At 43.1% G+C, this 20,072-nt stretch overlaps 1 protein-coding gene across 4 annotated transcripts in view; it reads right to left on the bottom strand.

Moving 5' to 3' along the window:
- TUFT1 (tuftelin 1) overlaps positions 1 to 17,549 on the bottom strand; it is a 40,220-nt gene extending 22,671 nt beyond the window's left edge. Inside the window, exons 1-5 of one of the 4 annotated variants that reach the window (XR_004234046.1) lie at positions 17,329 to 17,549; positions 5,930 to 6,031; positions 5,524 to 5,610; positions 3,881 to 3,970; positions 802 to 873 (exon numbers count right to left, since the gene is read on the bottom strand). Coding sequence is in view for 3 of the 4 variants with exons in the window: in XM_012549746.3 (XP_012405200.1) it covers positions 802 to 873; positions 3,881 to 3,970; positions 5,524 to 5,610; positions 5,930 to 6,031; positions 17,329 to 17,388 (411 nt within the window). In the remaining variant the exon portion in view is untranslated. The remainder of the gene's footprint in view (positions 1 to 801; positions 874 to 3,880; positions 3,971 to 5,523; positions 5,611 to 5,929; positions 6,032 to 17,328) is intronic. The other 3 variants (XM_012549746.3, XM_003769935.4, XM_012549748.3) reach the window with 3 other exon arrangements.
- Positions 17,550 to 20,072: the final 2,523 nt, after the last annotated feature.

The following is a 20,072-nucleotide window of genomic DNA, read 5'->3' as shown; positions in this document are numbered from 1 at the left end:
AGCTGGCACGTAAGCTAGGAGCCCAAACTCTGCCGTCCCACTGCCAGGCTCTTTAGCCCTGAGCCTCGAGGGGCTGACAGGACGGGCACTCAGCTGCAAGAAGAACCTGAACTCCAATCCTTGATCCCTCGAGTCAAGGAGCAGGTCCCTTATTTGAGCCCCAGTTTCTCCATCCACAAAATACAGAGAAGGAACCCCAGCCTCTCCCTGCCTTACAGGGCTGCCACAGAGATAAGGGCGATAACATCGGCAGAGCTTTGAGTTTGTGAGAAGAAAGGGGCTAGATAAACATTAAAAGGTATCATTATAACTGGTTACCCCAACGTGGCAGTCAAGTGCAGAGATAAAAAGGAGGTGGGGGAGGAGAGGAGCAGGGAGGTTCCAAAAAGTCCATTTGGGCAGCTGGGGGCACAGTAGGCTGGGCAGTGGGCCCAGAAGGACGCTTACCAGCTGTGTGAGCCTGGCCAGTCACCTCAACTCTGTCTATCTCATCTTCTTCAATTGAAATGGGGACAATAAAAGCATCCCCCCCCCCCCATTGTTGTGAGGATCAACTCAAATAAAATAAAATCTGTCCCAGTGCTTGGGCCGACACAGAGAGGACACAGTATAAATGCTTCTTCTCTACCCTTTCTCATCCCGACTTGTCTAAAGGGCATCCTCATACTGGGCATGTGGCTCACGCTCCAGCTCTATAAGGGGCCTAGAAGAGAAAGGAAGGCTCATGGGGAGCCCCCCATACCAGCAAGGGAAGAAGGGGCATGTGGGTCCCCGAGGGAGCTTCTCTGGGCTGTTACCTACCAGCATGTCTGAGGGGCTCTTGTACAGTGAAGTGAAAGACTGCCTGAAGCCATCTGGCTCGTCCAACAGCACCTGTCCAAAGTAAAAAAGGAAGTTGGTCAGCTGGCATGGAGCGGCCTTCCCAGAAACCCTGGAGCCTTCCGGGACTTCAGGGAAACTTTCTAGAAATAAGGGGTGGGGGGTAGGGCTGGTATTGTGGGCGGCAGAGCAGGATGACCTAATCGCTTACTGGTACATTCGGAAAAACGAGAAACCAAAACCTTCCCAGCTGGGAAATGAGAAATTGGCCCCAATCTCCGGAGCTCAGCAAATACAAGCATCTGCTTGTAGCCAACACTCAGACTTTCCTCTGCCTCAGAATTTCAAAAAAGTCTGGCACAGACAGGGAGGAGAGAGCGCCGAAAAGTGGCACTTCCAGCCTTCTAGCCAGAGATCTCCTCCATGGGGCTTTGGGAGCACTTCTGAACAAGTAGCAGAGGGGCTGCTCCACAAGCTGCCGGGGAATTCTCTGGGGCCCAATCTCAGGCCCAGGCTGGGTTCTCTCTACCTCCCTGCCAGGCCCCAGACTACCCGATGCCCTCAGTAACAACGTGTGTGCTTTACCCAAAATGTAACCAGGAGAACAGGGGCATTTATATCAGAATACATACATATACATACCCCCCCCCCCCCACACACACACACATTCCTGTTTGTACTGGATGTACCTTCTATATTTAATTTAACAAACATGTATTAAGTATGTGTTAGAAAAACTGACAGTCCTGACTCTCAAGGAGTTAACATTCTACAACCTGAGACACACATATACAAAGTACACATGTCTGTCTCTACATATATATATACACACACTATAATCTCTATATATACTGTTATCTCTTTGCATATATATTCTAGCTTCTATCATATAAACATACACTCTACATATATGTACATTTACATATATATCTCTGCAATCTATATGCTATATAACACACATTATGTTTGCACATAAATTTTATAAACTGTATCATGTGTTTTCACATATATTCTAGTCACTATCATATGAATATATATGCACACACTCTACATAAATTGCATTTGCACATATAATCTACACTCTATATCATATATAAGACAGAATATGTTTGCATGTAGATTCTACAATCTGTATCACATGTTTATGTTCTATAATCCTTCATATATAAACCATATATATGTTCTCATACATATTCTATGATCTATAACATATATAATGCATATTAGATTCTACAAGCTGTATCATGTTTGCATATATTCTGCAATCTATACCATATACAAGACATTATGTTTGCATATAGATTCTATAAGTTTGCATGTATTCTATGATCTCTTATGTATAAAATGTGTTCATGCATATTCTATAATCTGTATCTATATATCTATGTGTGTATATATATATATATATCCTATATAACATTATGTTTGCACATAGATTCCACAAGCTGTATCCTGTATTTACATGTTCTATAATTCACCATACAGAAAACACATAACATACATATTCTACAATCATATAATACATTATATCTGCATGTTCTACAATGCATCACATACATGTTCACAATCTAAATCTGTATCCCATAACACCGTATGTTTGCATACAGATCCTACAAGCTATATCACATGTTTGCATGTATGTTCTACAATCTAACATGTTTGCATTCTACACTGTGTCATATTGGGTTTGCATGTAGTTTTTACAAGCTATATCGTTCTACACCCATATATAAAACACGTATTCACATATATATTCTACAATCTGTTATCATTCACGTATGTCTTCTGTATTTGCACACACGCATATGTGATGTACACACTAAATAGGAATTGTTTTCTCATCTGCCTCTTTGGGATGGTTCTGATAACCTGAGCCACGTCTCCCATCCATTATAAAGACAAGACTTGTGAGAAATGCTGGGCTAAGGCTCTACAAGTGTAGGGGCTTCAGTTGTGGATCAGAGGCATCTCTAAGGTTCCCTTCAAGCTCTGGGATGTCCCGACTTTAACTGTCAGCCCCCTGGTGACTGGACCCCCTAGCTCGGGTGAGTTGTGGAGGACAGCGGCATCTTAACCCGTTGGCTACATGACGTTGCCTCAGTGTCAAGAGCACCTTACCTCCTGGGACTGTGGTGAGGATCAAATGAGATAATAATTTTAAAGTGCTTAATACAATGCCTGGCACTTACTAGGTGCTAGATACAGGCTTATTATTATCATCATCATCCTGGGAGACACGAGTCCCATTTCTGCCACTTTCTTGTTGGGTGCCAGTGGGCAAATCACAATTCACCTTGAACCTAGAATGGGGGATAATAACACTTGTTTTTATTGACTTCTCACATGTTTGTTATGAGGATCCATGGAGATCATTTGTGGAGGGTACTCTGTAAACTTTTAAGGGGATCAACGTCAGTTATTCATACAGAAACCAGGCTTTGATTAAGAGGACGGAAGGGTAGAAGGTGGAGAAAGGATTTCTGTCCCGGAGACAGCACTCTTTACCAATCTATTAAAAAATCTATTAAAATAAATGAACGAATGAAATGGCTCTGTAACTATACCAGTGGTCTTGCATTATTTATATATTTACTATGTGAAAATATGAATTTGAAAACCAAAGAGGCTAAGGAGGGATTATCTACTGTATGAAAAAAATTCATCACTTTATAGGAGTGATGAGATTTCTTTAAATTAGCAAACTTCCCTAGTGAATTTGAAAATTATGCAATTTACAGAAATTTAACTTTTATATAATTTTTTGAACCAGTACATTGCATGCATAATGAGGTCTACCTAGCTATGTGTATGTACCTGAATGCAGGATGAGACAAAGCTCGTGTGGGTGAGTGTGCACATGTGTGAGCATAGGTGTGCATACATTAGTCTTGGCTCCCTAGATTGTAAGCCCCCTGAGGACAGGATTGCTGCATTCTTGTCTCCTCTCTCACCACACGATTCACAGAAGATTATCCACAAATGCTAACTGATGTACAACCCCATCTTTCCACTGAAAACCCAGCTGCCAGGAATAGGCAAGGAGACATTTCCCATTAGTTACCTGCATCTCCTGCTGCTGAGGAAAGTCCCTTGAGTCTCTCTCAAGCTTGTTGCTTATATCCTCCCGAAGCTTCTGCAAACAACTCCTAGCCTGGTGGGGAGGGCAAGTGATTTTTAGCTGAGAAGAGTGGGAAGGTTGGAGGGAATGGAATGCTCAGATCTGTCTATTTATATAGAGTTTCCATTCTCAGCCCATTCACTCAAAATACTCATGTCATCCAGAGAAATACTCAGGAGGGACAAATAGTTTGATTAGGTATTTTTGGAGTACAGGGAATAGATCAAGTTCCCAAAACCTCCACCATCTCACAAAAAGTCAAGAATTGACTATCTACCCTGATGAATAAGAAATCCCCAATGTGCATCATCCAAAAAAAAAAAAAAAAATCATCTGGATTAGTTTGGCCAGATTTACCTCAAGTTGTCATTTTAAAATATTTGCATTCCCTGAAAACTGATAATGGGGCAGGGATTGAAAAATAGAGGAATAGAGAAAATCGACAACTCATTACCTAAAATGGACAAAAGCTAATTAATCCAAATCAATAAGAATTTATCAGGTGTTAGGGTTTATCAGGTATACTGTGTTAGGCACTATGATAGGTGTTGGGGATAGAAGGATAAAAATGAAATAGTTCTTGCTCCAGGGAGCATAAATCCTATTCATAACATTTTTCTTTTTATGTCACGTCTGACTGTGATGCCATTAAGGGTTTTCTTGGCAGAAACACTGGAGTGGTTTGCCATTTCCTTCTCCAGCTCATTCAACAAAAGAGGAAAACAAAATAAATAGAGTTAAGTGACTTGCCTAGAGTCACATAGCTCAGTAAGTGTTTCAGGCAAGATTTGAATGCAGGAAGATTGAGTCTTTCTTGATTCCAAACCTGGAGCTCTGTCTGTTTTGCCACCTGCTCACTATCCACATGTAAATAATGTGAAATGACATATGCTGAATTATATTCTCAAATTCCAATGATTCCTCTCACCTAACTTCATCTGAGTTCTTCTCAGATCCTTTGGTTTTTTCAGAAAATAGCTCAGGCCTTAAAATTCATGCCTTTTAAAGAATGACTTTCATAAAGAATAGAATGATAGTTCAGGCTTATAGACTAATATATGCCTGGAATAATCCCAACCACAGACTGAATGCTTAACAAATACCTGCTGATTAATTTGACTTCTGCAGGATCAACAGTGACAACCGTGGCTTTTATTTGATTGGGGAGAGAGTGTGAGCTTACAAATTTGGGACATGGGTTGGGGGGGGGGGGGGGGGGGAACGAGTGAAAAGGAGAAAAACTATTTATCTGCACCCAAGAGAGAAGGGACTCAAGCAGCTAAGCACTAAAAACACCCAACCCCACAAATAGTTAACTTGATGGGTTCATGCAGATTTTATAGACTTGGATTTGGGAAGAAGAAAGAGACTAAAGAATTTACAAATGGCCAATTGAGATACAGACAAGGTGAGGTTCTGTTCACATTCTAAAACTGCTCATTACATGAACATCTACTTAACATGAGACCCTGTGCTAAGTATGGTGACAGGTATAAAAAAGGTATAAAGACAAGCTTTTTTTCTCAAGGAGCTTTCAAGCTAGTAGAATTTTAATGGAATACAATGAAGAAAATTTGGCTGCCTACCTCTTGGATGTACTGAACTTCACTTTTCAGCTGATCAATATTCTTCTCATGGATGACTTTGTCACCAGTTTTCCCCTTCAAGTAAACCTGTATTGGGGGAATGAAACAGTTCTAGTTACAAAGAATCACAGTCAGATCAGGCCCACCAACTCCCCTTGCCCAGCACCTGTTTTTCAATAAACACAGAAGATCTGGAAGGAACCCAGGAAGATCATCTAAGCCATGTCCCTTCTTCACACCCATGTCATGTGAGGCAGATCACTATCAATCCCTTCTTGGAGATCTCTAATTCTGGAACTTCTTCCCATTTTCTAACCACAAGACTGCTTTTTGCAACATCAGTCCCTTGCCATCTTTTTGACCTTCAGTGAAAAGTGTGGAGAAAGGAAAGGGGAACAGTATTTACCTTGATGATTTCCTCGTGCCCATCATTGGATTCTACCAGCTCTGATGACAGGGAATGACTGACTGATCTGCCGGACACCATTGTGTAGGACTTTGGAACTGGCTAAAGAAAAGAAGGAGAGAGGTTCAAATAAAACCTGACTAAAGCGAGTTAAGTAGCCCAAGATCGATAGTTCTCAACAGAACACCAACACAGAAAAGCTATTTCTTGAAAATGTCTAAGATAGTCTTGTGACTTCCCCCACCAAAGAAACTTAACATCAAGCCAATTTTACAATCTCAGCAAGAAGCCAAAATAATTTTATTGAAGGAACTCAAGCCCCTCATCCTTCCCACTAAAAGATCAGACTAACAAGCCAAGGATTAGCGAAGATAAAGGTCTCAAAGAGCTAGACATGACTGAAATGGACAACATCAACAAAAGGACTTGTTGGGAAACTTTAATAGAAATCACAGGTTCTAATTTTCCTTTGATAGGCTTCCTCCCACTTTCAAAAATGTGGTTTTCCTAAGGCTTAACTAGAAGTAAAAAATTATTCTGAGCCCACAATAGCAGATGTTTCCAATGTAGTAATAGAGGGAAAGGAAATGGCATCAGAAAGGAAGACTGGGCCATGATAAGGAAAGAAACTGGCTGTCAGAAACCCAGGTATCCTCTGCCTTCAAGACATGTGTCTTGAAAATATTTATCTTTGGGGCAGCCAGGTGGCCCAGTGGATAAAGTGGAGTAAGAAGGACCTGAATTCAAATCAAGCCTCAAACACTTGACAGGAAAACAAGAAAGGAAGAACAAAAGTAAAAGCAAAAGAAAAATGTCTCCATCTTCTGATGGATTATTCTCAAGAGTGAGTCTCAGAATATTCACTTTTTTTTAATGGAAGACATTAGGTAGCACATGTCCCCATTATAACCCTGGCTCAGACCACTATCCAGAGATCACATCTCTAGTGGAGGGCCTCTCAGAGAGATCACTATATTCATGACCTGATATTCAGAAAAAAGGAAATATTCTGGTCTTTTCACTTGCCCATTCTGGATTGAGTTGTTGAAAAAGTATTGAGTATAAATATTAAGAATATTTCTAAATTAAAATAATAATGGTTGCGATTGTGAAACCTATATCCATCATTTGCCACACAGAAATTGTCTTATGTGAAAGGAATTTTTTTAATTAAAGCTTTTTATTTTCTAAACATGCATGGATAATTTTTCAACACTGAACCTTGCATTGCCTTGTGTTCCAAATTTTCACCTCCTTTCCCCCACTTCCTTCCCTAGATGGCAACCAATCCAATATATGGTATACATGTTAAAATATATGTTAAATCCAATACATGTAAACATATTTATATAATTATCTTGATGCACAAGAAAAATCGGATCAAAAGGAAAAAAATGAATAAGAAAATGTGAAAGGAAGTTTTTAAAGAAACTTAAGAAGAGTAACACAAACTGATGCTGAGTAAAGTAAGCAAAATCTGGAGAACAATTTATATAGTGATAACATCATTAGAGAAAAACAACTCCAGAAGACTTAAGAATTCTAATAAGCTCAGTGACTAATCATGACTTCAGAAGACCGGTGATGAAACATGCTACCTGACTCCAGCAGAGAGGTGACTGACCCAGGGTGCAGAATGACATACATTTTGGGACATGACAAATGTATGGATTTGTTGTATTTGACTATTTTTTCACTATTTATTGGTGGGGAAAGGGCTTAGTGGAGAGAAGGGGCTTAACAATAGTGTTGATTCTTCCAAAAAGAAAAGAATGAGAAGAGGATTATTGAAACATGTTTTTATTTTTTTAATAATAAGGTTTTTTTTATTTTTCAATATTTTATATGGAAAGATAGTTTTCAATATTTACTCTTGCAAAACCTCGTGTTCCAAATTTTTCTCCTTCTCTTTCCCTCCACCCCCCCAGATAGCGAGTAACCCAGTACAGAAAACACATTTTTAAAGAAAGAAGTTCAGAAAAAAATATAGATATGCAGGACAGTTTTGAAAGTAATATGCTGTATATTGTATTTACATGTATACTTAACATGTATGAGACTACCTGCCATCTAGGGGAAGGGGTGGAGGGAAGGAGGGGAAATGCTGGAACAAAAGGTTTTGCAAGGGTCAATGTTGAAAAATTACCCATGCATATGTTTTGTATATAAAAAGCTATAATTAAAAAAATTGCCACTGGGGGGAAAAAAGTAACAAGTTCAATTTAGTATACTTTGAAAAATAAGCTCTAGGTAATAAAAATCTGGTTTTACATATAATTTTTTTCTGCTCTACTTTGTAAATGAAAATGGTCTTTCTTTTGAGAGAGGGAGGCATTCATTAAATTCAGAAAAAGAAATTATCCTAACAAAAAAATGAATGAATTCTTTAGGAATCAGTCTATCTCCAACTAGCATTTTTATGCAAATATAGAAAAATTTTAAAAACTACTTCAGCAAAATTTTGAATTAGATAATAACACAAGAACAGAATGATCAGTAGGAAGATAGTGTTTAAGAGACTAAAGGTAGAGTGTGGTGATAGAAGAGAACATGATATGTTTAAAGTAGCAAGATTCTAGCAATCAAAAGTGCAGTTTCTTCTTGTTCTAATAATAACAATAAACTGGAACCTTGGTCAAAAAAAAAAAAAAAATCAAAGGCCAAATCATCCAAGAGGCTATAAAAGAGAGGTTTCTTGGTCAGGTCCCTATGGGACCTCTAAGGTCCTGCCCAACGCTGGATCATTGTGTGGTCTTAACTAGCAATGTCTACTGCTCCACTACAACTTCCAGTTTCATAAGTGTAGTTATGAAAAAAAAACAGATGACAAGGAAACACTTTCAAAGTAGCTAAACTTGCTGCCAACTCTTTTTCCCCCACGGACACAAACATGTTCTCGATCCAAATTCATCTCTTCCCTGCAGGCAGCTGGGGAATGCTGGGGCATCCCCAATCAGCAGAAATAAAACATAAAGGTGTATCAGTCAGTCACCATGGCCAGGTCCAATTTCTTTGACCAAACCAGCCTTTTGGGACTAGAAAGTCACTGAAGATATGTGGTAGGAGGGGCCCAACCTATTCCACTGATTAGGACATAAAACCATGAAGTTCAGAAGGATGAAAATGGCCTGAGTTTCCCAATATTCCTCAGCCTCTTTACACTGACATTTTATACTTTGCTGCTGTTGCATAATCTCATTTAAATTGGGGGTGGGGGGAAAAGAGAGCAAGAAAAGATAAGATTCTATGAAGTTTCTCTTTCTGTATCACCAACTGGTCCTTTTCTCCTAAAATGTAGTCTAACTTCCCCTTCTCTTCCTCCATTTACTCAGGACTCTTCAACAAAAGTCTCAAATTACCCTCTGAAATCTATTTATTTGTTCTCATGAAGTATCCACCCCCCTCCTCTCCTCATTCATTATCCTGAATCTAGAAGTTCAAACAATGTTCTCTGCTGACTCTTTGTCTAGGTTAATCTTTCATGGCTGGTAAATAAACCCACTCGGCTGTATCGCCCAACAAGTTGCTAAGGGAGATAGAAGGCAGGCATTTTGGGGCAAGCCACAAAAGTTTTCCACCTGGTGTGCCAAATCCCCACTAGCAGGTGACACAGGGATTGGACAGAAGCCATTAGTGTCACTGCCAGCCAGATGCAGCAAGTCCTGAGGGCCAGACCAAGGAGAACCCAAGAGCCTTCATTTCCCTTTGGCCATCTTTACTCCTCGACCAGAAGCCAAGAGAGAGGTTCACCCTTTACAGGAGCAATAGGATTTGCAGCTTTGGGCTTCAGGAAACCTGGCAAATGACTTAACCGATCCCCTTATTTTACTGTTGAAGGAACTGGGAGGACGTTGGGGATGGCCAGAAATCACCAACTCATTCAAGATGAAAGAACCCCAGGTTTTCTGAATTCAAATTTAGTTTTCTTTCTACCACACTATGATGCTATGTGCAGAGCAGATACATGGAAAGTTTAGGGGGAAACAGGCTTTGAAACTTGGGGTAGTCATGTTTAATATATATTAGATCACTTGCCATCTAGGGGGAAAATTGGAACAGAAAGTTTTGCAAGGTTTTTCAAGGGTCAATATTGAAAAATTATCCATGCATATGTTTTGAAAATAAAACTTTAGTTAAAAAAAAAAAAAACAAGAAGAAAACAACCTTGGGATAGTTAGGCAATGCAGTGGAAAGAGAGCACTGGTCCTGGAGTTAGGAAGATCTAAATTCAAATACAACTTCAGACACTAACTGTGTGACCCTGGGCAAATCACTTCACTTTGCTTCTGTTTCCTCATCTGTAAAATGAACCACAGAAGGAAACGGCAAACCATTCCAGTGTGTAAAAACCCCGTATGGCATCACAAAGAGATAGGACTGAAAAGAACGAACAAAAATGATGGACATTGAAACAAATAGCTAGAAAGAGATCAGAAATAAGCCAGAGAGGACTGTATTTTATCAACAAGCTACATCCAAACTCTCCTTCCTAATCTCCACCCCCACCCAAAAATCACTCAAAAAAAAGCATCCAACTGCAATAATCCCTGGAATATCATATTAAATGCACATTCTCTAGCAGATGGTGCATGACCCTAATACAGAGAATATCCCAACCTGGTGTTTTAGGGACAACTGCCCATTGAATATAGGCCCAAGGATCCTCCGTGGCAAGAATGGAAGTATTTTTTTGAGGGGAAAATCCACAGGGCCTAATCAAAAGGCAGGTAGCCCTGTAAACATTCTTGGGGAGAAGAAGCACAGCCACCCTCAAATTACAGACAGCCTCTTGGCTCTGTTCAAACAAATCTCCAACCTATGACTCAGTCCCCAAAGATGGAGAAGAGGGGAGGGGGTAAACACATAGCTAAGAGGTTAGGGATTCTGACGCTGGGGAGAGAAAGAATAAACTATGAGGCCCCAGGGGGTTCTCACAACCAAAAAATCTAATCTGTACAGGCTGAGGGGTATTAGGCGGGAGCTTGTGATTTCTGCCTTCCTCTTCTCCAAGCGTGAAACTTAACAAGTCTAGGAATGTTTGGGAACAGAAAGGTTTGTGGGATGTAGGGAAATGCCTGTTTTGAAGGAAAAACTCGGGGTCTCCAAGCTGGAAGATGGCACTGGGGATTCGGCTATCCCATGGGATCTCTTCAGCCTCATTAACTGCTCCTGAGGTCAGCTCAGTTTTTCCCACTCTGAGAAACAAGGATAATCAACCACTTGTCTAGCTGCGGTTCCCAAGGGTTATAACATAATGATAGCTCCATAAAGTTAGGGAAGAAAGGCAGAAGGGATTATTAGGGGCCAGGAAACCCTTGGGGCCAGGCTCTCTCACTCCTACTCACCTACTGAAGACTGTCCACCTTTGTCCCTGTTCAGAGTTCTCTGGGGCAGAAATTGCCCTTTGTGTATTTAGTCTCATCACACAAAGAATCTTTATACTTCACATCTCACAACTACCTACGCAGAAAAGTCAGCGAGACTAACCCTGGTTTGTCTCCCTATCCCATCTCTTGCATCTGACCCTTTTAGAGTCACCATTCTGGGTGGGGACCCTCATCAGATCCTGTCTGGATTACTGGAACAGATTCTGAATTGGTATGGCTGCCTTAAGTCTTCCCCTATTTCAGTCCATCTTCCAGACTGAAATCACCTTTCTACTCCATAAAGTCCAATGGCTCCGTATTACAACCAGAATAAAACAGAAACAGATCTAATCTTGCCTCTGTCCAGCTTTTAAAAGTCTCCATCACTTGGTCCCAATGTGTCTTTCCTCTCACCCCTGCCACTGGATTTTTATCCCCTTTCTGCACCCTGCAAACTAGTCTCTCTATTCCTTACCCACAAAAGGCCGTCTGCTGTTCCAACTGTCCCCCCATTCATGGAATGTCTTCCTCTTTACTTGAACCTAGCATCCCTCTTCCTTTAACATTCAGCTCAAGTATCACTTCTGTCCAAAGCAATAACCCAGTGCCAGGCACATAACTGACACTTAATCAATGCTTGCTGATTGACTGGTTTTTCCTTAGCCACTCCCAAACTTTCCTAGGGGCAAATAGGACTGGATTATCTGAGTGGGCTCATCCCTAAATAATAAGGAATTAGGGAAGGTGTACAGTGAAATGGGAAAGGAGAATAGTAGAGATATTTCATTCTCTAGGAACATCTGTGCAGGAGATAGTTGGGAACACAGAAACTGGAAGAGAAAAGGGAATGCTTCTAGGGAGTTTCAACTACAATTCAATGCTGATGCACAATTTCTAAGCCCTGAAGGAAGTTACCCGGGTCCCACATTCCAAGCCAAAAGAAGCCCGTCAGACTGTGTTCAACTTTTCTCTGCTTTCTCCCGCAATAGCTGGGAGATGGTCCAACAGGTGTTTCATTTATGTCACTCTAGCTAAGAGTGGGAAATTGGCTGTTCTCCTCTGCTCTTCCCCACCATGTCTGGAATGACACTGCCTTTTCTTCTTTCTTCAAAGAACTTAGAGATCCCAGAAGACTGCTCCTCTTCATTTTTCCATGATCCCAAACCTATTTTTTACTCCTTCCCCTAAAGGAACCAGCATTAAATAAATCTTGACTATGGGCTCCTCCACCCCACCCCCCCACCCCAGGAAACTATGCTATTTCATAAGGGACTCTAGTGCCATGACCCAGAGAAGCATGCACTACAATTACAATCAGTACATATGTCTGGAACCGAAACTATTGGGGTGCACACCCCACCTCCACCCTGAGGAAATACCTACTGATTATGTAACCTAACCTCCCTTCCCTGATCCTCCTCATTATTATTATCATTCCTTCAAAAAATAATCAATCAAAAAACCCTAATTTTATCCACCTGTGCAAGAATCTTCTGAATGTTAATTATAAAAGAACAATACAAACTGTCCTTAGACTGGTTCTATCTGAATTCCATGTAATATAAGAAAACACCTGAGAAAAATCATAATACTAACAGCTCACACAGAGTGCTTCGATGTTCAGGAAGCCCTTCATAAACTTTATCTCATTTTAATCTTCATACTATCTCCTTTTTACAAATAAAGAAACTGAGGCTCAGAGAGTAACTTGCTCAGGGTCATAAAACTAGTAAGTTTCTGGGGCAGCATTCGAACTCAGCTCTTCCTAATTCCAAGGCTTGAACTCTCTCTAACCATTATACTGCATACTCTTCTCAGCTCTGTGCAGAGCCTACACCTAATTAATTCCAAATCCTGACAAACTTAGCAAAGCCAATTATGGTATTTATGAAACGGGCCAACATGGTGTCAAATTTCAGCTCTGTCACTCTCTGCTTAAGATTCTCTCAAGTTCTTTATCTGCAAAATTAGGGGGTTAGACTAGACAACCTCTAAATCAAATCTCCCTCTAGTTCTAACATCTAAGCATTTTGGGAGAGCAAAGTGAAAGGAAAGAACAGATTATGAGGAGAATTTAGTAGAGCCCAAAAATAGACAGTCTTTTATCCAGGAAACAATAGTGTCATCCCCAAAGTATCTCCTCCATCTACTTATCATGGATGCCTGAAATTCCACCAATACAGGATATCCCATGCCTTTGGATTAAGCATCATTATCTTTCCTTTTTTTTTTTTTTGCTGAGGCAATTGGGGTTAAGTGACTTGCCACACAGCAAGGAAGTGTCAAGTGTCTGAGGCAGGATTTGAACTCAGGTCCTCTTCTTCAGGGCCAGCATTCTATCCACTGCACCATCTAGCTGCCCTAACCTGACTCCTTTTTAACATGACAATGTACTTCAGAAAGGTAATTCATTCACCCTGTAATATACATTAGTATAGGGCCCTTTAAACTTTTTCCACTCATGACTCCTTTTTGCCCAAGAAATTTTTACATGGCACCTGGTGTATAGGTATATAAGATAGGTAAATAAATCAAATATTTACTGATAATCAATCATAATTTTTTGATCTCTACATTCAGTTATGAGACCTGAGATGTCACAACAGCAGAAATTCCTGGGTTAGTTGGATTTTTTTTTTCCTTTAAACCAAAGTTCTGGGCTCATTCTTAGCCAACTCAAACCTCTCCTTTCCCCCACCCACTTAAGAGAGAACGGAGGGTATCTGAGGGACAAAAGGAAGATGGAAAGAAAGATAAAGAAAAGGGGAAGAATGTAATCAAAACAATGTAAGATTCCAAATACTTCATCTATAGGCTAGCTCAATTATCTAAGCATAGTTGATATATAATGAATTTTAAATTCTGGATCAGTTCTTCCTTGTCTAACAAACTCCCATCCGACTGTGTATAAACAATGCAAACACATTCTAATAATCTAAGACCAGGAGTTCTTAACCTAAGTCCTTTAAAGAAAATTTGGGGGTCAGCTAGATGGCACAGTGGATAGAGCACAGGTGCTGAATTCAGGGGGCTCGGAGTTCAAAATTGACCTTGCACACTTAACACTTCCTAGCTGTGTGATCCTGGATTAAGTCACTTCACCCCAACTGCCTTAGCAAAAAAATAAATAAAATAATTTTTTGATAACTGTAACTCAATATAATTAGTTTCTTTTGTCATCTTAAATATTTTATGCATTTACAAACATTATATAAGGAGGAGCCCACTAGCTTCACTAGTCTTGCCACAGAGGTGGGCCCAGAAAAGGTTAAAAAAGGGTTAAGCAGATAAAAAGAATGGCTTGAGGGGAAGAGGGGAAAGCTTGGTAAAATCAGAGAATCCATGCCAAAGATAAATTGCCGTTATACAAGTCACAAAAAAAAGCACTTAAGCGTTTAACAAATGCTTTTCCATTCATTTAAACAAGAAACATTTAGATTACCTGCTGTTTTGGTTCATTCCTGCTGTCCTCCTCCAGCAGAGAAAGGGGAAGTCAGAGGATGTTTTTAAGGCTCACATAAATCATGTCCATATGGAAAAACTCTGCAAGACATCCTGGCCCCTGACTCTGCTCTAGCATTCCACGTTTTAGGTCAGCCAGATACACTGCCCACCCACAAAGGAATCCATCAATAAGTATTAACAGGTTTTTGGAGACCAGCCAGGGAGCCATAAATCCTAGGTGCCTGACCAGGGCTGGGTCAGGAGAGCAAAATCCAGGACATATGTGGGGGCGTCTCCTCTGATTACCTCTACCTCAGAGTAGTCATCCCTACCCACTTCCTTCAGGGTCCAGGAAGGGCAAGCAACTGACCAGTTCACTCCTCTAACCTTAGTGCAAGAAAAACCTTTGCTTTAACATCCATGATAGACAAAAAACATGTGGAGGTTTCTATCTCCCCCATGTTCAAAGAGATCTGGTTTCAAATTCTTACAGAAAGGAGAACAAGGTCTGAATTCCATTCTCCCGTTGTCCTATCCATTTTTCTGCTCCACCAGACAAGAAAAGAATATCAGACAGACTGAAACAACAAGAATTCACTCTCAAAGTCACTGCTTTGGCCTAATGATCTCAGGAGTGCCCTGCCATATTCAGTTTTTTCATCTGTACAACAGAGAACCTTGAATATTCCCCTGTCTCTGTCCATTCCCTGCCTCCCCTACTCCCAAAACTTCTCCCTGCCCCTACAGGAACAGGGAACAACAAATCACATGCAAGCTTGGCTAGGGCAAAGAACAAAAGAGAATGAATGTCCTGTTAAGAATCCAGAAACTGGCATAGAATAATTGGCCCTTTGGTACCTCCTCTTTGTACTTCTGCTCAAAAAGAAATCTGATATACAAATACTCAGCCTTTTAAGCTGTGGTTCAAGACCCCATGTAAGGGTCTCATAACTAAATGTAGAGATCAAAAAATTATGATTATCAGTAAATGTTTGATTTGTATACCTATCTTAGGGTGTGGGGGGAAGCCCGACCAAAGCATCTGCTTGAAAGAAACTCAAATCTCCTTTGCTGGGGGAACAGCAATTATATGAATAATTGCCAATTATATGAAATTACCAACACATAAATATGCTTTAAGTGAATTGGATCAGGGCTATCTCAAGGACAATGCACCAGGTAGGAACCGAAGTAGAGAATAAAATCTAGGGAGAAAGGGAGACACACCCCCTTAAAAACAACATCTATCCTGTTTCACTTTAGAAGCTTGAAAAATCTATGAAACCAGACACGCCCACGCTGGATAAAGTTCTCTTAAGCAGCCAGAAAACACTCAACCTCACAACTCATCCTCTATCTCCTCCCCTCGGTCTCCCCAGAGACCGCTGGGTAGCCGAGGTGAGAGGGGGCCGAAGTGGGGGGGGGGCACACATACACGGCAGTGGGGACTTCTCTGGGCCCTGTAGCAAAGGACCAGTGCCCATTTCTTGTCCCAACTCCTCTTTCGGATTCCAAGATGAAAGACAGGAAGTAAAAGTAAAAGATGGGCTCTAGGCCACAAGAGAATTAGGCAGGGGTCAGAGTATGTAGGAGAGAGGAAGCCTTATTGGATGCTCTCCTGGGAGGTAGATCACTCCATAGCAGAAAAGGCCCCAGGTCTCAAACAAAGAGGTGACTCTCTGGGTGGTTTTCATTTGAATCTTGTTTCCCAGGAGGAGAAACCTCAGGAACACGAATGAGGAGGGGGAAGGGCTGGCCTGATCTTTTTATTGTTTGTTCAAAAAGTACCCTGGCCATCTTTTAAGGGCTCAGGTGTATCTTTGAGGCTACAAGACACAAAAAGGAAGCCATGAATTTCTGGATTCTTCCAAAACCAGAAACTAAGAGATAACCAGAAATAGAATAAATTAAAATTTCTCTATTCACAACCCTGTGATATAAATTCGTCAGCACCATCCATCACACCATCACACCTTGACAAGTCACTTCAAGGGAGCCTGAGTGCTTGCCTCACAATGAGCCGGGGAGGTGGGGAGAGCAAACGCTATCATAAATATTCTCCTTTTACAATGCAGAAAAACCGAAGGGAAAGAAGAGTTAATTAGCTTTTCCAGGTGCGCACAACAGTTAAGAAGATCTTAACTCGGGCTCCCAATCTACTTGGCTCTACTTCTGGCTCCTCCCGGGCACCAAAGCACCTCCAACTTCCTCCGAGGACCCTCAGCCGCGGCTGCCGCCTATTTTTGCGTCTCTTCTCCAGCTACCTGATATTTAAGTTTCTCGGGGGCACGTGCGCCGCTTCCCGGGGGGCAGGGACTGTTTCCCTTTACTCCCACGTACAAGTAGCTAAAGCGCCCGGTCCATGACCAAGGGCTTCAAGAATACAGGTGGGACTGAGCGATGTCCCAGTCGCAAGGTTCAAGGTCCCGGCAGGGGGAAGCCACGTCCCGGAGCGGCGCCCGCGGGGGTGGGGGCGGGAGGGAGCCGGCACGGGTGGGAGGGAACGCCTAAGACCGCGCGGACCGGGCGGGGCGGGGAGGGGAGGCAGGGATGGAGGGCCGCAGCGCGCCCCGGCGGGACGCTTCTTACCGCGCTCTCCCCCTCGGGGTGCAAGCTCACCGCTGCACACCAGTGGCGCGTCCCGTTCATCGTCCTCCGCCCCCGGACGGCTCCGGAGCGGCTCGGACACGGCCAGCAGCGAGCTCCCCGGCGGTCCAGCTCCTCCGGGGAAGGCGGGAGGCAGCGACCCGCCCCCCTATATATAGACTCATGGGCCGCGGAAGACCAAGGGAAGCCACGCCTCCGGTTGCTCTACGCCCAGCCAACTGGAAGAAGGCAAAGGAGCGGGGGGCGGGGCGGGTGTGGGGGAGCGGCTAGGTGGTGCCGCGGCATTAGGAGCCTGGCCACGCCCTCTCGGTGACTGTTTCATTTGCATAAAGGGCGGGGCCATGGCGCCACGCCAGAGCTACTTTCCAAGTCTCCTGGGTTCAGGCCGGGGATCGCTGTGAAGGACCTGAGCGGTCGGTCGAAGCGGGGGCCAGTCCCGCCTCATGAGGAACTGAGACCGGAGACGGGGAGTAGCCTAAAGTCAGACAGGCAGCCAATAAAGCAGACTCACACTTGGATCATCCCGGGCCGGGCAGCGCCGCTTTCCCCGCCCTCCCCAGCGAGAATTAGTTCCCAGCTGGATGTTTGGGACGCGCCACCAAGGGGCGGGGGAGATGTCAGAGCTCCGCCGCGGAGCCCCGATGGGCAGCGGTGCACCGGGCGCGCACCTGCAGACGGAGGCCCTTTCCGGTGCGGAGCCCGCAGAACTCTGGGGATGGGCGGCCCCTTCCCCTCCCCTCGCAGTTGTGTCAGCAAGGACACCGCACTGAAGCCGAGCTTAGGGCCTGCCCGTCAGGTGCCCGCGTTTGGCAAGAGCGGGTGCTGTTTGTGCCCGGGCGGGGCCTAGGATAACTGCAGCTGCTCTCTCTACGGGCAGCAGCCGAGGGCTGAACTGCCAAAAGGGCGATCCGGGCTTGCCCTGCCCCGTCCCGCTTGTAACTCGATCCCAGGGAACCATCTTGAAGGCTTCGTGAAGTCCTACAATCTCCCAGGTTGTCTAACCCAAACTGGAGCGGATGTGAGAAAATCCCCCCCACAAACCCAACGGAGCTCCGGGGACGGAGAGCGCTCCGCGTTTCAGGTGCCAGCTCGCTCCGCTTTAGAGCGCTGGGCTCCTCCTCTGTCCCGCAGCCTCGGTGCCTGGCTGGGTTCTGCCCTCCGGGGCCAAGCAAAGCAAATCTGTCTCCCTGTTACTAGACAGGCCTTTCACTATCTGCAGATAAGCAATATCCTTCCAAGGCAGCTTGGAGGTGGGGCTGGTAGAGCTGAATTTGGAGTGAAAACCTAAGTTTGGATCTGGCCTCAGAAAATTAAGCTGTGGGACTGTTGGCAAATCATTTCACCTTCCTCAGCCCCTCTTCTCACCTGTAAAATGAGTATAATAGAACCTATCTCACGAGGGTGTAGCGGTTCAAATGAGATACTATATGTAAGACACTTGCAAACTCCCGAGGTTGTTGCGGTTCAAATGAGATACTATATATAAGACACTTGCAAACTCCCGAGGTTGTTGCGGTTCAAATGAGATACTATATGTAAGACACTTGCAAACTCCCGAGGTTGTTGAGGTTCAAATGAGATACTATATATAAGACACTTGCAAACTCCCGAGGTTGTTGCGGTTCAAATGAGATACTATATGTAAGACACTTGCAAACTCCCGAGGTTGTTGCGGTTCAAATGAGATACTATATATAAGACACTTGCAAACTCCCGAGGTTGTTGCGGTTCAAATGAGATACTATATGTAAGACACTTCGCAAACTGTAAAGCACTAAATAAGTATTAGTTGTTATTACTGGGTTTTTCCTCTCGAGTCTTGTTTTCTAGGCAAAGCAGTCCCAATTCCTCCAGATGACCTTTGTATACATGACGTCCCGGTGGCCTCACCCAATTGGCTGCACACTTCTGGATGGACTCTAGCTCACCAATGCCCTCCCATGACGTTTCATTTAATATGTAAACAAGTAATCGCAAAGGAATGTAAGCAAGTATATCAACAATTTTCATGTTAATAGCAAAACAAAGGCTCATTAAGTATGAACAGGCAAAAAGAAAGTGCAAAGACAGGCAAGCAAAATCTCCTTTCTTCTACTTAAAACACATCCCAAAGGAAGAGGAGACTAGAGGGTGAAACTTTTGACATGAGACCCAGAGGTTCCGGTTCCCAATCCATGCACTCTACTATTCTAGGTAGGTGACTACCACACTGGGTCACAGGGTAAGTTAGGGCTCCTAAATGAGCCATGATGACTCTTGGCATTGGAAGGATTGCAGGTGGCCCCAGGCACATATTTGGCAAGCTTGCTGCTGTCACACCCCTGTGCTCAGATCTACCAGGTACTCTGGATGATAGCACAGAGATGAATGGGCACTAGAGATAAGATTGGCCCATGCTGGATGATAAACTAGATTTTGGGATAACTTCTCTTTTCAAAACAGACAGTTGAACAGAATTGGCAGAAAATCCCAGGCAGGAATTGGGCCCTATGCCAAGTAAGAATGGGTGGGACCCTTTGCACCTGAGATTAGAGTGTTGGAGTTCCCTTTCCCCTTGTCCTGATAGCCCCAGGAAGTGAGAGAACCGGTTCTGTCTAGTTCCCTATCAGCTCTATAATTCCTCCCACCCTTACAAAGCCCCTCTATCAACTCCACAACCTCCGTGCCTTTTGTACCTCCCTTGGATTTAGTGGAGAATGGGATTGGTTGTACAGCCAGGACTCCTA

This window comes from Sarcophilus harrisii, chromosome 4 (assembly GCF_902635505.1).
Source record: "Sarcophilus harrisii chromosome 4, mSarHar1.11, whole genome shotgun sequence".
NCBI classification, from domain to species: domain Eukaryota; kingdom Metazoa; phylum Chordata; class Mammalia; order Dasyuromorphia; family Dasyuridae; genus Sarcophilus; species Sarcophilus harrisii.
The sequence above is the reverse complement of the archived record's forward strand: the minus strand, read 5'-3'. Positions and strand labels throughout refer to the sequence as shown.